Source organism: Scyliorhinus canicula, chromosome 9, assembly GCF_902713615.1.
Source record: "Scyliorhinus canicula chromosome 9, sScyCan1.1, whole genome shotgun sequence".
NCBI lineage: Eukaryota > Metazoa > Chordata > Chondrichthyes > Carcharhiniformes > Scyliorhinidae > Scyliorhinus > Scyliorhinus canicula.
Genome location: NC_052154.1, coordinates 107,113,150 through 107,133,701, shown reverse-complemented (window position 1 = coordinate 107,133,701; position 20,552 = coordinate 107,113,150). Strand labels below are relative to the sequence as shown.

The 20,552-nt window shown below is 46.8% G+C and overlaps 1 protein-coding gene across 1 annotated transcript in view; it reads left to right on the top strand.

Annotated features, from left to right (window-relative positions):
* LOC119971596 (embryonic protein UVS.2-like) overlaps positions 1-20,552 on the top strand; it is a 129,373-nt gene that overhangs the window by 84,603 nt on the left and 24,218 nt on the right. The window contains exon 4 of the mRNA XM_038807376.1: positions 681-912. Within this exon, the coding sequence (XP_038663304.1) occupies positions 681-912 (232 nt within the window). The remainder of the gene's footprint in view (positions 1-680; positions 913-20,552) is intronic.

Genomic DNA, 20,552 nt, shown 5'->3' with positions numbered 1-20,552 from the left:
ACTTCATTGCAGTGTTAATGTCAGCATAATTGTTATAATAAAGGTTATTCTTATTATAATGAACTAACGACTAGCAACCATAACACCCCCTGCCTTTCACAGGGTTAAAGCTTGAACAAGGTTAAAGCTTTAACAGGCTGAGTTTAAGCAATTCTAAGCACCTATGGCATTGGATCCCTGTTGATGTGTGCCGGTAATGAACGTTGCAGTGATGGAAATAATGGGAATGAGCAGGCAGCATAATGTTTGGAACTTGCACTGTATTCAATATGGTCCTGAAATAATCGCAAATTGCAATCCTTGTGCCTGTTTGAGGGTAATTGAATTTAAGGGCAGTGTGTTTGTGATAACAATCTCCAGAGTCATTAATGTAACAGTGCTTTAGCTTCAACTGCATAAAATAGAATTTGCCAGAGTGCCTTTTTTAATAGATTACAATCTAGGTTTGGATAATAAAGTATGATTGGATCAAATTCTTACAGGTTCCTCATTGGAACCAATAGGTTATAACTAATATTTCAGCATATCATCAGCAGGCTAGCTGCACTTTTTCACATTGGTTTAAAATTTATGAAAATATTTCAAATTCCATTTGCATTTGTCATCAACCCATGGCTTGAAAGATTAAAATATTTGTGAAAACTAACATTATACTTTATAATGTTCTTATTCTTCAACAGATTACATTGAAACTTGAAGAATTGTACCTTCAACACACCTCAAACTGTCGAGAAAACAGCCTGATCATTTATGATGCTGGTCAACCTCCTATTGCCATTGCAGGAAACTATTGTAATGAAGTGCCATTGCCATTGGAGGTAACCTCCACTGGCCGTACAGTTATAATAGAATTTCTGCACAAGAAGTCACCAACAAACCAGGGATTTAAAATTTCTTATGAACGTCTTGCGAGTAAGTATTCTAAACAGACACACATAGAAAATAATTCATCCTCATTGTTGTCTGAGAAATCAGTATCATGGAGCATGTTTTTATACTTTAATGCAGTTTTTTTCAAAATTTTCTCCACTAAATGTGCTTTGTTCTATGCCAGTTTAGTTTTTAGTTGGGTGGGTTCAACAGATACCAGGATTAATTTGCCACCAAGTAGCTATCAGCAAATATAAGCTCTGATAGTAAATGTCAATTAGAGGATCAAATCAACACTGAGAGAATTTTGCATCCAACTTTTCATCAAATGTCCATGCAATTTTGAAAAGAGTCACAGCGCAGTGATTGGTAGAGGAAATCCTGGCCTATTTTCCATTTCCTAATCCAGGAGCATGGAAATAAATTATTCTGCAGACCTCCCCCAGCTCTTATAAACTTGCTCATTTGGGAGTGCATTGATATGCAGTCCTTAGCTTTCAACCCAAAATGAATACACGAACGAATACTACTTCTTGGGCATTGATGGGCAACAAATCAAGATTTTTAACTTGAAAGGGAGACATACTCCATGAACATCCAGGTGGTATGCGACCCCCACATGAAGATCATGCACGTGTGCGCAAGGTTCCCTGGGAGTGTGCATGATGCGTCCATTCTTGCGCAGTCATTCATCCCTGCTATGTTTGAGGGACGGCCCCCCCGGCTGAGGGGCTGTTTGCTGGGCGACAGGGGTTATCCACTGAGGTCTTGGCTGATGACGCCCATACGGAGGCCTCGGACCAACGCGGAGACCCTTTACAATGAGGCCCATGCAGCAACCAGGGGTGTGGTGGAGCACTGCTTTGGTCTTCTGAAAATGAGATTCAGGTGCCTGGACCGCTCCGGAGGGGCCCTGAAGTACCAGCCCGACAGGGTCGCTCGCATTGTTGTGGTATGCTGTGCGCTGAACAACATTGCAATGCAGAGGGGAGTCGGAGGAAGAAGCCACTGGCAGTGGTGCCAACACGGAGGAGGAGGTGGAGGAGGTTGGTGGTGCGTCGGGCGCAGCACACAGACACGACCCGGGTGCTGGTAATGTCCAGGAGGCTGCACGATGGCACCGGCGAGGACAGCGGGCACGCGACGTGTTGGTGGTTGCAAAATTCACGCGTTGCGTGCGACGGCACCGCTGAACACTACCACTACCACCTGCAGCGCCAGTCGTGCAGATGGTCAGCACACAACTCCTACCCCCCCCCACACACCCCCGCTCCGTGTACACTGCTGCACTTCGAGATCACCCCTTACCACTGCGGCAAAACGGTATGGCACGACATTGATGGCTGTGTCAGCAGGTGTGATCAGTGCCATGTTGAATGATGACAGCCCGCTTTGCGATGAGCTGTGAGCTCAGAATCGTTAAACAAAGTCTGATTCATGGCAATAGCTGAACCATCCATCTCGGTGGTCGCTGAGTTCGTCAGGGACACTCCATCACGTGCCCGCGTGGGGTAGCTGTGGGAGTGGGGGGGGGGGGGGGGGGGGGGAGGGACTGCACACCCGGCACCTAAGTTTCACCGCTCGTCAACCCCAGCGACACTCGGTCACCATCACGATCCCTGTGGCAACGGAAAAATCACACAGTCTTACAAGTAAGGCGCAACAGTGAGTTTAATGGTGAATATTATGTACAGATGCCCTAGCCCCTACAACTAAACTGTGCCCTTCACCCATGCCAACTTACTATGTGTCCCTCTTCATTTGCCCGTAGCGCGCCGGCAATGTCATGTTGGCTCTGGCGCATTGCTGCCTGTGAGAGGGCAACCCTCTCCAGGGCCATGGATGACTCGTGCACGTGAAGCCCAATGCCTTGCAGAACCTGACCCATGGCCGATACAGTTTCACCCATTGCCTCTACCGCGGATACCACCCGTGCGGTGTCAGCCTGGGTGGCTGCCATGAGCAGCATCACTCCCTGCTCCTGGACGTGGTTTGACTCCTCTAACTGCATCTGCAGCTGCTGGATGATGGCCCTCATTCCGTCATTGTGTCCCTAGGATTCAAAATGCATCGGCTGTCCAGGTGGGTTGAGTAAATCCAGGAACACAGGAAACGTCTGGCCGCCAGCTGGATGCTGGGTCTGGGCTGCCCTCCGACCGTCCAGCCCCTTGGCTGCTCCGACCTCCACCTGCTGTACCGGCTCAGCTGTGTGGTGCACACCAGACCGTGACCCAGGAGCCTCATCACTTAATTGCCCAACCGAGGTGAGTGTCTCTGGGATGGTGGATGGTGTGGGAGACAGCAGTGCCACAAGCTCTAGGTCCTCGTCCATCAAAAATTCACCAGTGTCCTGGTCCCAGTCATATCCCAGTGCAGGGCGCACGTGGCCTACGTCTGGTTCAGCGTTAGGTAAGTCCGTTGACTGCGTCGCCGTCCTCTGTGCGTCCTCCTCGAGAGTCCCGGATTTGGAGGATGGCACTCCTGGCCGCCCTCCTGCCACCCTCTGGCGTGCGGCCCTGGGTGTGGTGGTTGTCATGGATGGTCGCCTGTATGTGGCACCAGATGGCCCTGGATGTTCATCAGCATGCCCTAGGGAACAGAATAATACGGGGTTAGTTAGCTCGGCCGGGCCTAGGATGGTCCAGTGGGTAGAGTGTGAGGGGACAGAGAATGGGGGGTCCAGTGGGTAGAGTGTGAGGGGACAGAGGATGGGGGGTCCAGTGGGTAGAGTGTGAGGGGACAGAGGATGGGGGGTCCAGTGGGTAGATTGTGAGGGGACAGAGGATGGGCTGGGGGCGTGGTTGTCATGCAGGGTTGTCTCACTTGGTTCTACACCTCCAACCTCGCATTACGCGACCTCCCGGGTGGCATATCCCCCAGCAAGGTCCAGTGCCCTCTGCTTGAACATTGTCAGGGGGTGCATGATGGGTGAACCCCCTCCGGTTCTGTTGCGCTCCCGGCTGTTGTGTGCAGTCTTGTCCTGTTGGGGGGGCCAGTGGCGTGCAGAGGTCTGGTGATGCCCGGGGCAAATCTTGATTGTATGCCCCAAAGACTCAAGTATAAGGCCTAATATACTGAGAAATATTATGAGAAAGGAAAACATTTTGAATATATAAACACAGATGAAACATGAAATAAACGCTTTATTCGATTTTAATATAAATCAATCAAATTTATTAAGTTCTTTTCCCCAAATGATACCTCCTGTCACAAAACACCTGAACTACTTCACTTTTTACATCAGCTGTGAGAAATTAGAACATAGAACATAGAACAGTACAGCACAGAACAGGCCCTTCGGCCCTCAATGTTGTGCCGAGCCATGATCACCCTACTCAAAACCCACGTATCCACCCTATACCCGTAACCCAACAACTCCCCCTTAACCTTACTTTTTCTAGGACACTACGGGCAATTTAGCATGGCCAATCCACCTAACCCGCACATCTTTGGACTGTGGGAGGAAACCGGAGCACCCGGAGGAAACCCACGCACACAGGGGGAGGACGTGCAGACTCCACACAGACAGTGACCCAGGCAGGAATTGAACCTGGGAACCTGGAGCTGTGAAGCATTTATGCTAACCACCATGCTACCCCTGCTGCCCTAAATTCTTTTTCAATGCTTATTAAAGCCAGGTTGGTCAGTCGCTCCTGTGACATAGAAGACCTCAGATATGTTTTTATTAATTTCAGTTTTGAAAATGACCTTTCACAGCTTGCGACTGAAAATGCGATTGTAAGCAGTAATCTATATGAAACACACAGCGTCGGAAAGACATCCCTCCCATACTGCAGTAAAGACTCTAGAGCATCTTTAGGATCAGGGGGAACTCTATTCCCTCCAGCTCGAAGGAGCATCACAAAATCAATAATTTTGTCATATAACTGAATTGCAACCACATCATTGTCATAATAATTTGCAAAGTCTGAACATTCCTTTTTTAATTTCTCTCTTTCTTGTTCATCTTCAATCACTCCTGAATTCAAGTTCAGAAGAAAAGAAAATCGGTCACTGAGTCTTTGAAGACGGACACTGCGGTCTTCAATTTCAGTTTTTAATCTGTTCACAATCTCTACCATTACTCTATTCATTTCTTCTTGTGCCGTCAGTCCACTATCTCTTGCTGACTCTCCAGGCATTATTCTTCTTCTCCTTGTTCGTGCAATTGGTATTCCCCAATTTTCACAATATTCATTGGCTAAATCTATTGCATTGTGGATAATTTCGTCATTCTTCAAATTCAAGATATGAATAAGTCCTCTCAGATCACAAGAAGCTTCATGGAACCCCATTTTCGGATCCTGCAAACGTTTTGAGACTTTCTCCACTGATGATAAAACTGAGTACCAAAATTTAATAAAGCTATAAATGGGAACTGTTGAATAGAGTTCAGTAGCGATCCTGCATCAGATTTAGTTTCCCTTGAAAATTCTCCTTCCAGCAGGTGTTGAAGGCTTGCAATAATGTTGTCACACTCTTCGTGGATTACTTGCACAGCATCATGGCTGGAACTCCATCTTGTGTCACACTGTCTTTTCACAGTCCGAGTGACAAATGATTTTAACACTTCCCAACGAGAAGTAGATGAAGAAAAAAAAGTAAAGAGTTTTTCTAGAATGCCAAAAAATGTAACAACAACAGGTTGCACCTCACTTGCATGGACACAGGCCAAATTGAGGCTGTGGTTCTCGCAGTTCACAAACACAGCTTTTGGGTTAACTTCAAGAATTTTTTGTTGAACACCTCCTCTCACTCCAGCCATAACTGCTGCATTAACATATGCTTGACCACGACAGTCATTCATGGAAATTTTGTCTTCTTCCAATTTTTCCTGAATTTTATTTACCAGGCTGACTGCATCTTTCTTGTTGACTTGAAAAAATCCCAGAAATGTCTCCTTTATTTCTACTTTTCTGTTTTCATCAATATGAACGTAACGCAGAATTTCAGAAACCTGATCTTCATGGGCAATATCTGGAGTTGAATCCAACATTATGCTAAAATATTTTGCGTCTTTAATTTCGGAAATTATATTTTTCTTGACAGTTTCACCAAGAAGATTGATTATTTTGTTTTGAATTCTGTTGGACAAGTAGGTGACACTTTTTGGTTTCTCTTTCCCTCTCTGCAAGTGTTTTGCTAAGATGTCATCATATTTGGCCAAAAGTCTGATTGTTGCTAGAAAGTTTCCTGTATTTTCACTGACTGTCTCCCCTGGCTCTGATAACCCAGATATTCCTTCTCCTCGATGTCCACGATAGGCCAGATTCTGTTTTGCCAGAAAGGATATAACCTCGACAATCCGTTCAGTTATAGCTTTCCATCTTTTCTTTTCAGCAGACATTTGCTGTTGAAGTTCAGCATCTATCGTAGTTGAATGATGGAGTCGAACTACAAGGTTCAGGTATTCCCTCATGTGAGCTCTATGAGAAGGGTTTTTCTCATGGTCAGGTATTGTTGGATTTAATTTTCTCCAAGTGGAGAAACCGTCTTCCTTTCCAAAGTTTGACACAGACGACAAATGCTCCTTTGAAAACAAAAAGCAAACAAAACAGTAGCATGCTTTCCGATATGGAGAGTATAACAACCATTTTCTCTCCACAATTTCTCCGTTTGTGGAAACTTTATCAAACCACTGTTTGGAAAATGATCTCCCATCCTTCTCAGCAAATGGACCACTTTTATTCTGATATCTTTCAGGGCCATGTTGTAATATTGTCATCTTCAAATGATCTGGAATCGGTTTCTTCAAACAGCCAAAATCGCTTCTTTGCAAAAATATTCAAATATCTTCTTTATTTTCTTCACATGGATCAGCATCCTGACAACGAGACTGAGGAGAGAGAGTATTATGTTCTGACCGAGCTGAATCCGTATCAGAAAAATCCTTCTCTGCACCCACATCATCTTTTACTTCTCCAGGTTCTCCTACTTCTTCTTTACTTCTTTTTATCCATGCATCTAATGCCCCTCTTTGATGGGACTCTTCTTTGACTCTGGCCCTCTTTTTTTTCCTGTTCTGTGCTCCACTCGGTTGTACACGACATACTCGTAACATTTCATTTTCTATCTCAAAAACCGTAAGACGCATGAGAAAATGGGAAGAAAATGGTAAACAATCGGTCAGTTGCAGACGGATAAACCATATTTCATTTCTTTGTTCCTTCGTATCAAATTATTTCACACTGATTCTCCACTGATAATTTTGTGCAATTTATATCATAGACTTGCAAATTAGTGGTATCTGTATTCGAATATTAGCATGTTAAGGAATAAATGTCTCCTATTCCGAGATTAAATGCCATAGCAGTCCTCTGATCATCCAGGCTTCACTCTTACTACATCCCACGTAAATATTTCATCAAATAACACCAAAAAACCTATAAAAACCGTAGTTGCACCTGTTCTAGAGCTATTCACTGACCTGAGTAGGTAAAAGAACTAATCTAGATGCACAAAAAGCTGAAGAAAAGACGAGTTATGACTTGAGGAAACGCAGGAACGAACAGCCACGTCTGGTTGTTGCTTTTGATGGTTGCACCACGTACATCATCCGCATGCGTGTGGGGGGATGGGGAAAAGGACCATTTTCTCTAGACAGAAAGGGTACACCATGTTAAAGGAATATAGGGCTAACAACTGCCTCTGCAGTGTGGTGAGCCTCCAAAAATTGATTTATCACCGCTGAAATTTTAAAATTACTATCTTATTTCCTTCTCTGGGGCAGCACGGTGGCCTAGTGGTTAGCACAACCGCCTCACGGAACTGAGGTCCCAGGTTCGATCCCGGGTCTGGGTCAATGTCCATGTGGAGTTTGCACATTCTCCCTGTGTCTGCGTTGGTTTCGCCCCCACAACCCAAAAAATGTGCAGAGTAGGTGGATTGTCCACGCTAAATTTCCCCTTAATTGAAAAAAATAATTGGGTAATCTAAATTTAAAAAAAAAAATTTTTTTAATTTTTTTTTAAAATAAAAAAAAAATTTTCCTTCTGTGATTGGATGCCCCCATCCAATGGATGCCCGGGGCCAATGCACCGTCGGCCCCCCCCTCTGCACACCACTGACCTGTACCCATGGTCTTCCTATCCATTCCCAGGCGTGCAAAGAGGCTGAAGATGGGAGCTTCTGGTTCTCCTAGCATGAGGAGCACTTCTTCATCAGTTTCCCGATGTCCATATCGTGCCCACTAGGCATAGCTCCTTGTGAGCATTTCCATCTTGGATATCATGATAATCCTGATTCTTTTGCTGTCAGTCTGGTCTCAATCAAACTCGAGAGGGATCTGTAGGTAATGTATTGTTTATTTTTAAACAATTTGCAAGGCTGACCCGCTCTATAGAGACTCAGGACACATACAGTCTCCTGAAACTTCCAGAACAGAGTTAGACAGAGGACAAAGAGATCTTCTATACATATCATTCAAATGGCATCAAGTTTCACATACAAGATTCCCATAGGTCATCCTATACCTCCTGACCAGGCTATAGATCCTGATTGGCTCACTTCGCATTCCTCAACCCTGGGGCCTCTTGTTACCCAGCATTCTTTTCACCATCTCTGCACGAGGCTCCCCTCCTCCCTTCCTGGCCATGCTTTGCTTAATTTCTTTGTTCATTGCCTGCTAACTCACTACCATCAGACCGGCTCTATCCTCTACATTATTCTAACTAATTATCCCATTTTATATCACATTCGTTTGTTCAATTCCCCAATCACGGGTGTTCATTGTGTAATTCCATCAGGATTGGGCCTCGACTTTGATGAGGAACGACTACTCGGTCTCCCCACAGGATGATGCCAACTTCTGCACTCACCTCTTGTCGCTTAGTAAGGAAGGGCTTCATGTCATCTGCAAGGTGTCCTCAGATTCTGCCACTGAAGACCATACAATGCAATTTTACCTGTGTGGGGTTCTTCTGGACTATGCCTGATTACTTCTTCCAATGCTAACAGAGGGGCCAAACGAGTGGGAAATGGGAGGAGTCTCAGGACATCCACATTGGCAATGTGTGCTCCTGGGTGATGCGAGAGAGAGAGAGAGAGAGAGAGAGAGAGAGTATTTGCAGGCCACTAACAATAATGCCAACATTAAATCAGGGCTAAGGCGATGGGGGAATAACTTTATCCTCTTTGAAAAGGCCCAGCAGGGGTTTATGGTCTTTTATGATTGTGAAATGTTGGACGCAGACAAATGGGTGGAATTTTTTCACCCCAAAATGGACAGACAATCCCTCTTTTTCAATCTGAAAATAGCTTCTTCCTGAATCCACCAAGGTTTTGGATGCATATGCTCTAGGTCTCTTCGTGCCATCATCCCATCAATGGAAAAGGAATGCCCCTACTCCATATTGAGAGACATCACATGTTAATAATAATCTTTATTGTCACAAGTAGGCTTACATTAACACTGCAATGAAGTTACTGTGAATGCCACATTCCGGCGCCTGTTCGGGTACACAGAGGGAGAATTCAAAATGTCCAATTCACCTAATAACATGTCTTTTGGGACTTGTGGGAAGAATCTGGAATACCCGGAGGAAACCCACGCAGACACATGGAGAACGTGCGGATTGCAAACAGACAGTGCCCAAGCTGGGAATTGAACCTGGGACCCTGGAGCGTGGAGCAACAGTACTACCCACTGTGATACCGTGCTGCCCACGGTAATGCTTTTTCTCTCTTGGTCTCATAATGAGCCAAGGTGTTTGCTGCTTGACCTTTCTGAAGGCTACAACTTGCGGTATCCGTCATGACCACTTCTGGTGTTTTTTTAACAGTGTGTGCAGGAGTGACAAAAGTGGCCAAATTTGGGATTATAATTAGTTTACGAGGCTTAGGAAAGATTTAAATGTTATCGTGTTTCTCAGGGTCGGTGCAGCTCACTCTGCAAACTGCATTGATTGTATTGTCCCGCGGCTCTTGAACCGCTCGAGCTCAGTCTCTACTTTGGTAAGTAAAACATATGGAACTAGCCATGCCCTGAAATAATTGGGTAGGGTGTCGGAGTCCATAAATCTTTGCCCTTGCTCCCTTTATTCTACCAAAGCCTTCTTGGAAAACCCAACAGTTCCTAGTTTTAAAATTTGTAACTGGTCCAGATAGATCCTCTGAGCTAGCCTCTGCCCAAGAGGCTGGGACCTGGTCGCTGTACAGATATGAACATGAGTCGGACCGTCTTCTGCCCAAAGGTAACCGGGATTATAGTGGTCCTGATAATCCTCAACCGTTACCCCATATATGTGACCAATCTGATGTCTCGCAGACCTAGAGGTAAGATGCCTATTTTCAATATGCCAGAGGGCCTGTTCCCCGATGATGGAGGCGACAGCTCTTGTATCCACCTCTATTTCTTGGGAATGGCCGTTGACCAAGAGTGTTGGGCGGTATTCTCCTCCCACCATGTCGGGTGGGAGAATCGCCGGGGTGCTGCGAGAGTCGCGCCACGCCGCCCCAACACCTGCACGCAATTCTCCCCCCCCCCCCACCCCCGAACCTAGCGCCGCGAGAATCACACCGCTCGGAAAATTTGTGGCAAATGGAACGCTGGGGGGGGGGGGGCAGCCTGTGGGTGTGGGGGGGGGGGGGGGCTCCTTCACCGGGGGGTCTCCGATGGGGCCCACCGATTGGTGGGCCACCCCTCCTCCCCCCCCCCGGGCCTACCTCCTTCCGCGGCCGGCCCCAGAACCCTGGCATCATGTTGGTGAGGGACCGGCGCAGGTAAGAAGTTCCCTGCGCATGCGCAGGATGGAGCGGCCCAACTGCGCATGTGCAGGAATGAGCTGCCCCAAATGCACATGCGTGGGTTGGCGCGGCACCCATTTGGCGCCACGTAAGGAGGCTGGAGCGGCATGAACCGCTCCAGCGCCGTGCTGGCCCCCTGTGAGGGCCAGAATAGGTCGTGCCCGGGCCCTGTTCACGCCATCGTGAAACGCGACGGAATTCACGACGGCGCGGGCACTTAGTCCCGGGAGCGGAGAATCCCACCCCTGATCTTTATCGGGGCAACCTTAGGGGTGATAATGCAGTTTAGCTGCATCGTTTTATCATCTATGGGCTGATAGACTTGCAAGGCCCTGGCCTGGGCTTCAGCATCCTACTGATTCTGGAAGCCTTGTCTAGATTGTTTGACCAATCATAGAGCAGCTTTGCAGCTGACATTTGTACACCTCTGGTGAGGCTTCCTTGTTACCTCTAGGGTTATTCTATTGTCTTTTAAGATGCCAGAATGTTGAGGTGGTGGTGGGTGAGACATGTGGGAGCCTTCGTTGGGAACGCTGGCTTTTCTGAATGATCGTCCTCCCCGCACCAGCCTGAGAATGCCACTGTCCATCATCCCTTGGTGTTCTTGGACCCCTTTCTCAGCATTCTCCAAGGATAGTACCCTATGAGGTCTAGGGTGTGTTCTGCCAACAATTGTTTTATATCATGACATTATTGATCCCATACACTCGCTGGTCAGGTAACATCTCGGTCAGGGATTGGCCAAACTCGCAGTATTTGGCCAGCTTCTTTAATCTAACCAGGAATTCTGTCACAGGTTCCCCAGGCGTCTTCCCAGCCATGTTGAATCAGTTATGCTGGAGGATTACGAACAGCTCTGGATTGTAATGGTTCTTTACTAGATCTGCAAGCTTGTTGTACATTTTAGTGTCAGAGGCTACAGCATAAGTTAAACTCTGAATAATGCTGAACATCGGGCCTGCTGTTGGTCAACTCCCAAGTGTGGCGAAGAGGCTGGACCATAACCAGAACTATTTTAAGTTTTACACAATGCGAAAGATCGATTCGTTCCAGGAGTGATAGTATAAGAAATAGAGGTGGCGACCCTAAGAATCTGGGGACAGTGGAGACGGCATAGGGGGGAAACGGGGACTCCCGGTGGTGGCGGCGACCCTAAGAATCTGGGGACAGTGGAGACGGCAAAGGGGGGAAACGGGGGGAGCTCGATGGAGGCTCCATTAGGTGGAAATCATAGATTCATCCCGGGGAACACTGATGGGGGATTTAGGGGGTGGTATAGGGTGGGCATCAGTAAATTGAGGGACGTGTTTATTGGCGGGAGGTTTGCGGGCCTGGGGGAATTGGAAGATAAATTTGGGCTCCCCAAGGGAACATGTTCAGATACTTGCAGGTAAAGGCGTTTGCTAGGGGACAAGTGGAGGAATTTCCTTTGCTGCCCTCGTGGGGGGCGATGGACAGAGTGCTTTCGGGGGTGTGGGTCGGAGAGGGGAAGGTGTCTGACATTTATAAGGTAGTGCAGGAGGTGGAGGAGTCGTCAGTGGAGGAGCTGAAGGCTAAATGGGAGGGGGAACTAGGGGAGCAGATAGAGGATGGGACTTGGGCGGATGCCTTGGAGAGGGTTAACTCTTCCTCTTCATGTGTGAGGCTTAGTCTCATCCAATTTAAGGTGCTGCATCGGGCCCATATGTCTGTGACTCGGATGAGTAGGTTCTTTGGGGGTGAGGACAGGTGCAGCAGGTGTTCGGGGAGTCCAGCGAATCATGCCCATATGTTCTGGGCATGCCCGGCACTGGAAGAATTCTGGAAGGGGGTGGCGGGGACGGTGTCGAGGGTGGTTGGATCCAGGGTCAAACCAGGTTGGGGACTCGCGGTTTTCTGGAGTTGCGGCGGAGCCGGGATTGCAGGAGGCGAAAGAGGCCAGTGTTTTGGCCTTTGCGTCCCTAGCAGCCCATCGGAGGATCTTGCTGCAGTGGAAGGATGCGAGGCCCCCAAGTGTGGAGACCTGGATCAGTGACATGGCGGGATTTATAATATTGGAGAGGGTCAAATTTGCCCTGAGAGGATCAGTACAAGGGTTCTATAAACGGTGGCAGCCTTTTCTGGACTTTCTGACTCAAAGATAGGTATCTTGGTCAATAGCAGCAGCAACCGGGGAGGGGGGGGGGGGGGGGGGGGTGTTTATTTTTTCTATGGTTATTTAACTTAATATTGTGTTAATTTAATTTGTTGTTAATATGTTTTGTTGTTCATTGAGGTTGGGTGAATGTTTATGACTGTTATTGTTGGTATTTTATTGCTGTTCGTTGTGGTTATATAATAAATACAACATTTTTCAATAAAAATTATTTAAAAAAAAAGAAATAGGGTTTGGTTATTTTATGAACATATTTTATTAAAACAAAAGAAAAAAATAACAATATTTAAACTTCTAACCTTTAACCCTAACAATAATAGATGAGGTTTTTTAACCTTCGCATACTAGTTCTCATTAAACAGCAATTTAAGCAGAACATGCAGCTCCTATGCCACTTACACAGCAGACAAAGGCAACACTTGAATTTACAAGTGTTGTTAGAAACATTTGTTCAGAACCCTTTTCTAAAGCCTGCCTCGGTGGCAAATTTCACGACCTCTCTGTCAGTTTTCAAAGCCTTCTCCTCTACCTGTTCAAAACAGGATTATTTTATTTTGATCTCCGCTCAGCCCCACAAACACAGGTTCTTTGTTGGGGTTTCCAGACTTGAACCCATCACTGTTATCCTGGCTGTTTCATTGCCCACTTACATGCTGTCAAAAGGATTTCCTTATGTCTGTCATTCCCTTCTACGTCATTCCCTTCTGTGCCATTAGCGCGAAAGAAGTAGTGCATGTGTTCGGCATACTTGGCCAGTCATAAGGCTTGAGCTTCCCAAAAAAGTGAATTTCTGGGGACTTTTTTTGCTTTGTTTCTCACCAGAGTTGTCGTTGTGTAGTTTCAAAAATACTGCTCCAAGTCCCATGCTTAATCATTGTCACCAATGCAATAATTCAAGCAGGCACAATGTGAAAGGCCTAACTGATTTATTTTAAACTGAAATATTAGGACACATATGTAAAATCTTTTTTCTTTGTGTGTTCTCTTTTTATCCCCGTCATACTGCTTGCTTTAATCCAGTCTTTTGGTTGGCTGCAAAAACATTACCGCACCCTTTGGGATTTCTGTTTACATGACAATCTTTGGACTGCTTGTTTTCTTACTCCATAAAACTTCCACCCCTGGTCTAAGGAACCAGGCTAAGACGCCCCTTTGTGGCAGAACCTGTGATGTCGATTTGATCAACTTGGCAAGCAGCCAATCGGTGAATTCAGCCATCTCCTGTTGCTGCCAGTGATTAGTGTAGCTATTCAAAATCTGCCAGGGAGGAAGGCGGGTCATGTGAAGAGCTCTATTTTGTCTTCATGGGAAAGTTTCAGCCAGGTTGCAGCTGGAAGGTACTATCTCTCTCTGCTGCCTCTGTCTCTCCCTTGGCCGGGTGATAACTAAAACCTCCAAGCTAGTTCTGTGAAGGCTTTCCTAGTGAGAAGGTAGACAGCACTCAAGGTTGTGGATGTTTTATGGAGTAAGAAAACAAGCAGTCACTTACCAGGTCTTAATCCTCTCTCTGGAAGGCTGGGAAGAGCTCAAACTGAAAGCATTCTTTAAAATACAGCCCGCATTTGCGCACTGAAATCAATGAAAGGCCTCTAAACTGTCAGATTTAAAGCCTAGCAATATCTCAAGGAGGCAAAAAACTCCATCTGGTAATACAAGGGTGGAAGCGCATCAACCTAAATCCTGTGTAGAACCTCCATTTGGGGGAAAAAGGCGGAAATGCACCAACCCGAATCCTGTACTAAGCTCCATCCGGTGGTAGAAGCGTGGAATTGCACCAATCTGGAACTCTTATGTCAATCTATTTCCCAGAGGCCACAACCATAGCCGCATAGAGTCATCTCAAACCATTCCCTTTAATATCCGTGTAGTAATCCACGGGAGGCAGGAGTTCCGTCACCACACCAATATTTATTAACAATAACGATATTACAGGAGCAGCTACAAACAGTGCTGCTAGCAGTCCAGTCAACTTAAGACTGGCTCACAAAGCCTACACAGGTGCTTATATGGGCCCCCTCAATGAGCTATCATTGAGGGAGCTCATACTCCAATTGGCCAACCAATAAAGCCAATTGGAGTTCATTACACCCCTCCCCCACAAGGTCCGAGGAATTCCTGCCAGCTGGCATTCCTCTGAGCTTCTTCCTGCTCCTCATGCCTGGGTCTGTCACCTCTGTATCGTCCGCCGGGTCGTTCTCCGAAGTGGGCGGGGTGTACCTTATAGGTGCCCGTCTTTTCCTTGACGATCTCCTTGGAAGTTGTTCTTCCTCCTCCTTGGGGAGAGGTGTCGTGGCGGCCTCTTCGAGCGTGTCCATCTCCAACTCTGATGACTGGATGACGGGGTCTGGAGAAATTGCTCGGGGCTGGGGTGTGGGTATCCTTTCCGTCTGGGCTATCCCAGCTTGAGGCGGTCCTGCTTTGCCTGTCTCCAGTTGTGGTTCCGCTGCCCTTATTTGGTCTAGGTGTTTCTTCGGCACCTGACCTCCTATTGAAACCTCATAGGATATGGGCCCTGTTTAGGACTCTACCGTGCCTTTGACCCACGTTGGTCCATTCTCATAATTCTTGACCCAAACCGTGCCCCCACCTGGAAATGTCTCTGCTGCCAACTATTATCATGCCACCTGCGTTGGGCCTCCTGTTATTTCTCCACTTTCCCCGTTAAATTTGGGAAAAGGAGACTTAGCCTCGTTCGCAGCCGCCTTCCCATTAAGAGTTCAGCTGGCGGTATGCCCGTTGTGGAATGCGGTGTGGTCCTGTAATCAAACAGCCAGCGGGAGAGCTTTGTGCCCATTGACCCTGCGGCTGCTTCTTGAGTCCCGCTTTAAGTGTCTGGACCGCTCTCTCTGCCAGGCCGTTGGTCGCTGAATGGTAAGGGGCCGTTTTGATGTGTCGGACTCTGTTTTCCTTCAGGAATTTTCCAAATTCCCCACTTGTGAATGCCGTTCCGTTGTCCGACACCAATACCTCCGGTAGTCCATGTGTTGCAAACGAGGCCCTGAGCTTTTCAATTGTCGATGCTGTGCTTGGTGTGTTTACCCGGTGGACGTCCAACCATTTGGAGTGGGCGTCCACTATCACCAAAAACATTGAGCCCATGAAAGGCCCGGCGTGGTCAATATGCAGGCGGGTCCACGGTCTGCCTGGCCATTCCCACGGGTGCAATGGCGCCGCTGGTGGCACTCTTTGCCCCTGTTGGCACTCCTGGCACCGACGTACCAAGGCTGCTATGTCTGTGTCCAAACCTGGCCACCAAACGTAGCTTCGAGCTAGCATCTTCATTTTAGACACCCCTGGGTGTCCGTGATGTAACTCGGTTAAGATTGCCTGACGGCCCTGAGCTGGGACGATTACCTGGGCTCCCCATAATAGGATACCGTCTTCTACGGTTATTTGGTCCCTTCTGCTCCAGTATGGGTGCACCTGGGGCTCCACTGGTCTTTCCAGTTCCCCTGTTAGCAGTAAATGCTTCATCTTGGCTAAAACTGGGTCTTTTTGCGTCCACAACCGAATATGTTGTGCGTCTACTGGTAGGGTGTCCAAAAAATTTAGAGTCATATCTGTCTCCTCTACTTTTGGTATTTGCGGCGGAGTGTCCGGCAGGGGAAGTCTGCTCAAAGCATCTGCATTTGCTACTCGCGTTCCCGGTCTGTGCTCCAGAACGTACCTATACGCCGCCAGTAGCAACGCCCAGCATTGGATTCTAGCTGATGCAATCGGGGGGTATTGACTTGTCTTCTTTTATTAACCCTGATAACGGCTTATGGTCCGTCACTATGGTGAATTTCCGCCCGTACAGATACTGGTGAAATGATTTTACTGCGAATATCACCGCCATTCCTTCCTTCTCGATTTGGGCGTACTTCCTCTCAGCCATCGCCAAGGTCCTCGAAGCATAGACTATTGGCCGTTCTTCCCCATTCCTTCCTCTATGGGCTAAGACGGCTCCTACCCCGTAGGGGGATACATCACACGTGACCACCAACTCCTTCCTTGGGTCATAATGCTCTAGGACATTTTCGGATGACAGCTGTTCCTTAATGTCCCTAAATGCTCGGTTTTGACGGGTGGACCATTTCCATTCTTGCCTCTTTTTTATTGGCTGGTGGAGGCGTTATAGGATGGACGCCCTATTTTCAATAAATTTTCCATAATAGGTTACCAACCCTAGAAATGATCGTAACTCCTGGACCGTGGTGGGAGCTGGGGCTTCTTTTATTGCCGTTACTCTGTCTTCTAATGGGTGTAAGCCTGACTCATCAGGTACGTCACTTGTGGGGCCAGAAAAACAAATTTTTCCCTTTTTAGCCGTATGCCTGCCTTTGCGAAACGCCTGAGCACTTCCTCCAGGTTCCTCAAGTGTTCCCTGTTTGTCCTACCCGTGATTAAGACATCGTCCAAATAAATCGCCGCCTGCGGTAGTCCCTGCAGATTATTTTCCATCGTACGCTGGAATATAGCGCAGGCTGATGACACTCCGAAAGGTAGCCTAGTATAACGAAAAAGGCCCTTCAGGGTGTTGATCGTAGCGAACTTCTGGGAGCCCTTGTCCAGTTTTAACTGCAGGTAGGCGTGGCTCATGTCCAGTTTCGTGAACAAAGGCCCACCTGCCAATTTGGCATATAGGTCGTCTATTTTCGGGATTGGGTATTTGTCCAGCAGTGCATATTTGTTTACTGTCTCTTTGAAATCTCCACAGAGATGTATCGAGCCGTCTGGTTTAAAAATTGGTACCACCGATGCAGCCCATTCAGAAAACTGTACTGGTCTGATAATGCCGCCCCGCCGTAACCTTTCTATTTCGTCATCTACTTTCTTCCTTAATGCAAAAGGTACCGGCATGGCCTTACAAAATTTCGGAAGGGCTTCTGGGTCCACGTGCAAAGTTGCTTTGGCGCCTATGATTTCCCCCAAACCTTCCTGGAAGACCTCCGGGTATTTTTGGAGTACTCCACTCAACTGCCCGCTTCCACTCTGGAAAATTTTCATCCAATCGAATTTTAGGTCTTTCAGCCAGTTACGTCCAATTAAGCTCGGTTCGGAGCCCTCTACTATCGTCAACGGTAATCTGAGCAATTGTTTCTCATATTCCACGGGTACATGAGTCGTGCCTCAAACTTCCAGGGGTTCCCCCGTGTCGGTTTTAAGTTTCGTCGATGTTTTTGTTAGGGTTAGTGGCTGGAGTCCATCTTTGATTTTTCTAAATGCTGCCACTCCCATTACTGATACGGCCGCACCCGTGTCTATTTCCATTATTGTCGGCCGCCCGCTCACCCGTGGGTTAATCTTAATGGGTTCTGCTTTCTTCGTTGCATTATTATATAATTGTTCTCCTTCGGAGGAGGATGGGGTGTCTAGAACATAAGAACTAGGAGCAGGAGTAGGCCATCTGGCCCCTCGAGCCTGCTCCGCCATTCAATTAGATCATGGCTGATCTTTTGTGGACTCAGCTCCACTTTCCGGCCCGAACACTATAACCCTTAATCCCTTTATTCTTCAAAAAACTATCTATCTTTACCTTAAAAACATGTAATGAAGGAGCCTCAACTGCTTCACTCGGCAAGGAATTCCATAGATTCACAACCCTTTGGGTGAAGAAGTTCCTCCTAAACTCAGTCCTAAATCTACTCCCCCTTATTTTCAGGCTATGTCCCCTAGTTCTGCTGTCACCCGCCAGTGGAAACAACCTGCCCGCATCTATCCTATCTATTCCCTTCATAATTTTAAATGTTTCTATAAGATCCCCCTCATCCTTCTAAATTCCAACGAGTACAGTCCCAGTCTACTCAACCTCTCCTCATAATCCAACCCCTTCAGCTCTGGGATTAACCTAGTGAATCTCCTCTGCACACCCTCCAGCGCCAGTACATAAGAACATAAGAACATAAGAACTAGGAGCAGGAATAGGCCATCTGGCCCCTCGAGCCTGCTCCGCCATTCAATTAGATCATGGCTGATCTTTTGTGGACGCAGCTCCACTTTCCGGCCAGAACACCATAACACTTAATCCCTTTATTCTTCAAAAAACTATCTATCTTTACCTTAAAAACATGTAATGAAGGAGCCTCAACTGCTTCACTGGGCAAGGAATTCCATAGATTCACAACCCTTTGGGTGAAGAAGTTCCTCCTAAACTCAGTCCTAAATCTACTTCCCCTTATTTTGAGGCTATGCCCCCTAGTTCTGCTGTCACCCGCCAGTGGAAACAACCTGCCCGCATCTATCCTATCTATTCCCTTCATAATTTTAAATGTTTCTATAAGATCCCCCCTCATCCTTCTAAATTCCAACGAGTACAGTCCTAGTCTACTCAACCTCTCCTCATAATCCAACCCCTTCAGCTCTGGGATTAACCTAGTGAATCTCCTCTGCACACCCTCCAGCGCCAGTACGTCCTTTCTCAAGTAAGGAGACCAAAACTGAACACAATACTCCAGGTGTGGCCGCACTAACACCTTATACAATTGCAACATAACCTCCCTAGTCTTAAACTCCATCCCTCTAGCAATGAAGGACAAAATTCCATTTGCCTTCTTAATCACCTGTTGCACTTGTAAACCAACCTTCTGTGACTCATGCACTAGCACACCCAAGTCTCTCTGAACAGCGGCATGCTTTAATATTTTATCGTTTAAATAATAATCCCGTTTGCTGTTATTCCTACCAAAATGGATAACCTCACATTTGTCAACATTGTATTCCATCTGCCCGACCCGAGCCCTTTCACTTAACCTATCCAAATCCCTCTGCAGACTTCCAGTATCCTCTGCACTTTTCGCTTTACCACTCATCTTAGTGTCATCTGCAAACTTGGACACATTGCCCTTGGTCCCCAACTCCAAATCATCTATGTAAATTGTGAACAATTGTGGGCCCAACACGGATCCCTGAGGGACACCACTAGCTACTGATTGCCAACCAGAGAAACACCCATTTATCCCAACTCTTTGCTTTCTATTAATTAACCACTCCCAGATCCATGCTACTACTTTACCCTTAATGCCATGCATCTTTATCTTATGCAGCAACCTTTTGTGTGGCACCTTGTCAACGGCTCCCCGTTATCTACTGCACTGGTAATGTCCTCAAAAAATTCCACTAAATTAGTTAGACATGACCTGCCTTTAACGAACCCATGCTGCGTCTGCCCAATGGGACAATTTCTATCCAGATGCCTCGCAATTTCTTCCTTGATGATAGATTCCAGCATCTTCCCTATTACCGAAGTTAAACTCACTGGCCTATAATTTCCTGCTTTCTGCTTACCTCCTTTTTTAAACAGTGGCGTCACGTTTGCTAATTTCAAATCCACCGGGACCACCCCAGAGTCTAGTGAATTTTGGTAAATTATCACTAGTGCATCTGCAATTTCCCTAGCCATCTCTTTTAGCACTCTGGGATGCATTCCATCAGGGCCAGGAGACTTGTCTACCTTTAGCCCCATTAGCTTGCCCATCACTCCCTCCTTAGTGATAACAATCCTCTCAAGGTCCTCACCTGTCATAGCCTCATTTCTATCAGTCGCTGGCATGTTATTTGTGTCTTCCATTGTGAAGACCGACCCAAAAAACCTGTTCAGTTCCTCAGCCATTTCCTCATTTCCCATTGTTAAAACTCCCTTCTCATCCTCTAAAGGACCAATATTTACCTTAGCCACTCTTTTTTGTCTTATATATTTGTAAAAACTTTTCCTGTCTGTTTTTATATTCTGAGCAAGTTTACTCTCATACTCTATCTTACTCTTCTTTATAGCTTTTTTAGTAGCTTTCTGTTGCCCCCTAAAGATTTCCCAGTCCTCTAATCT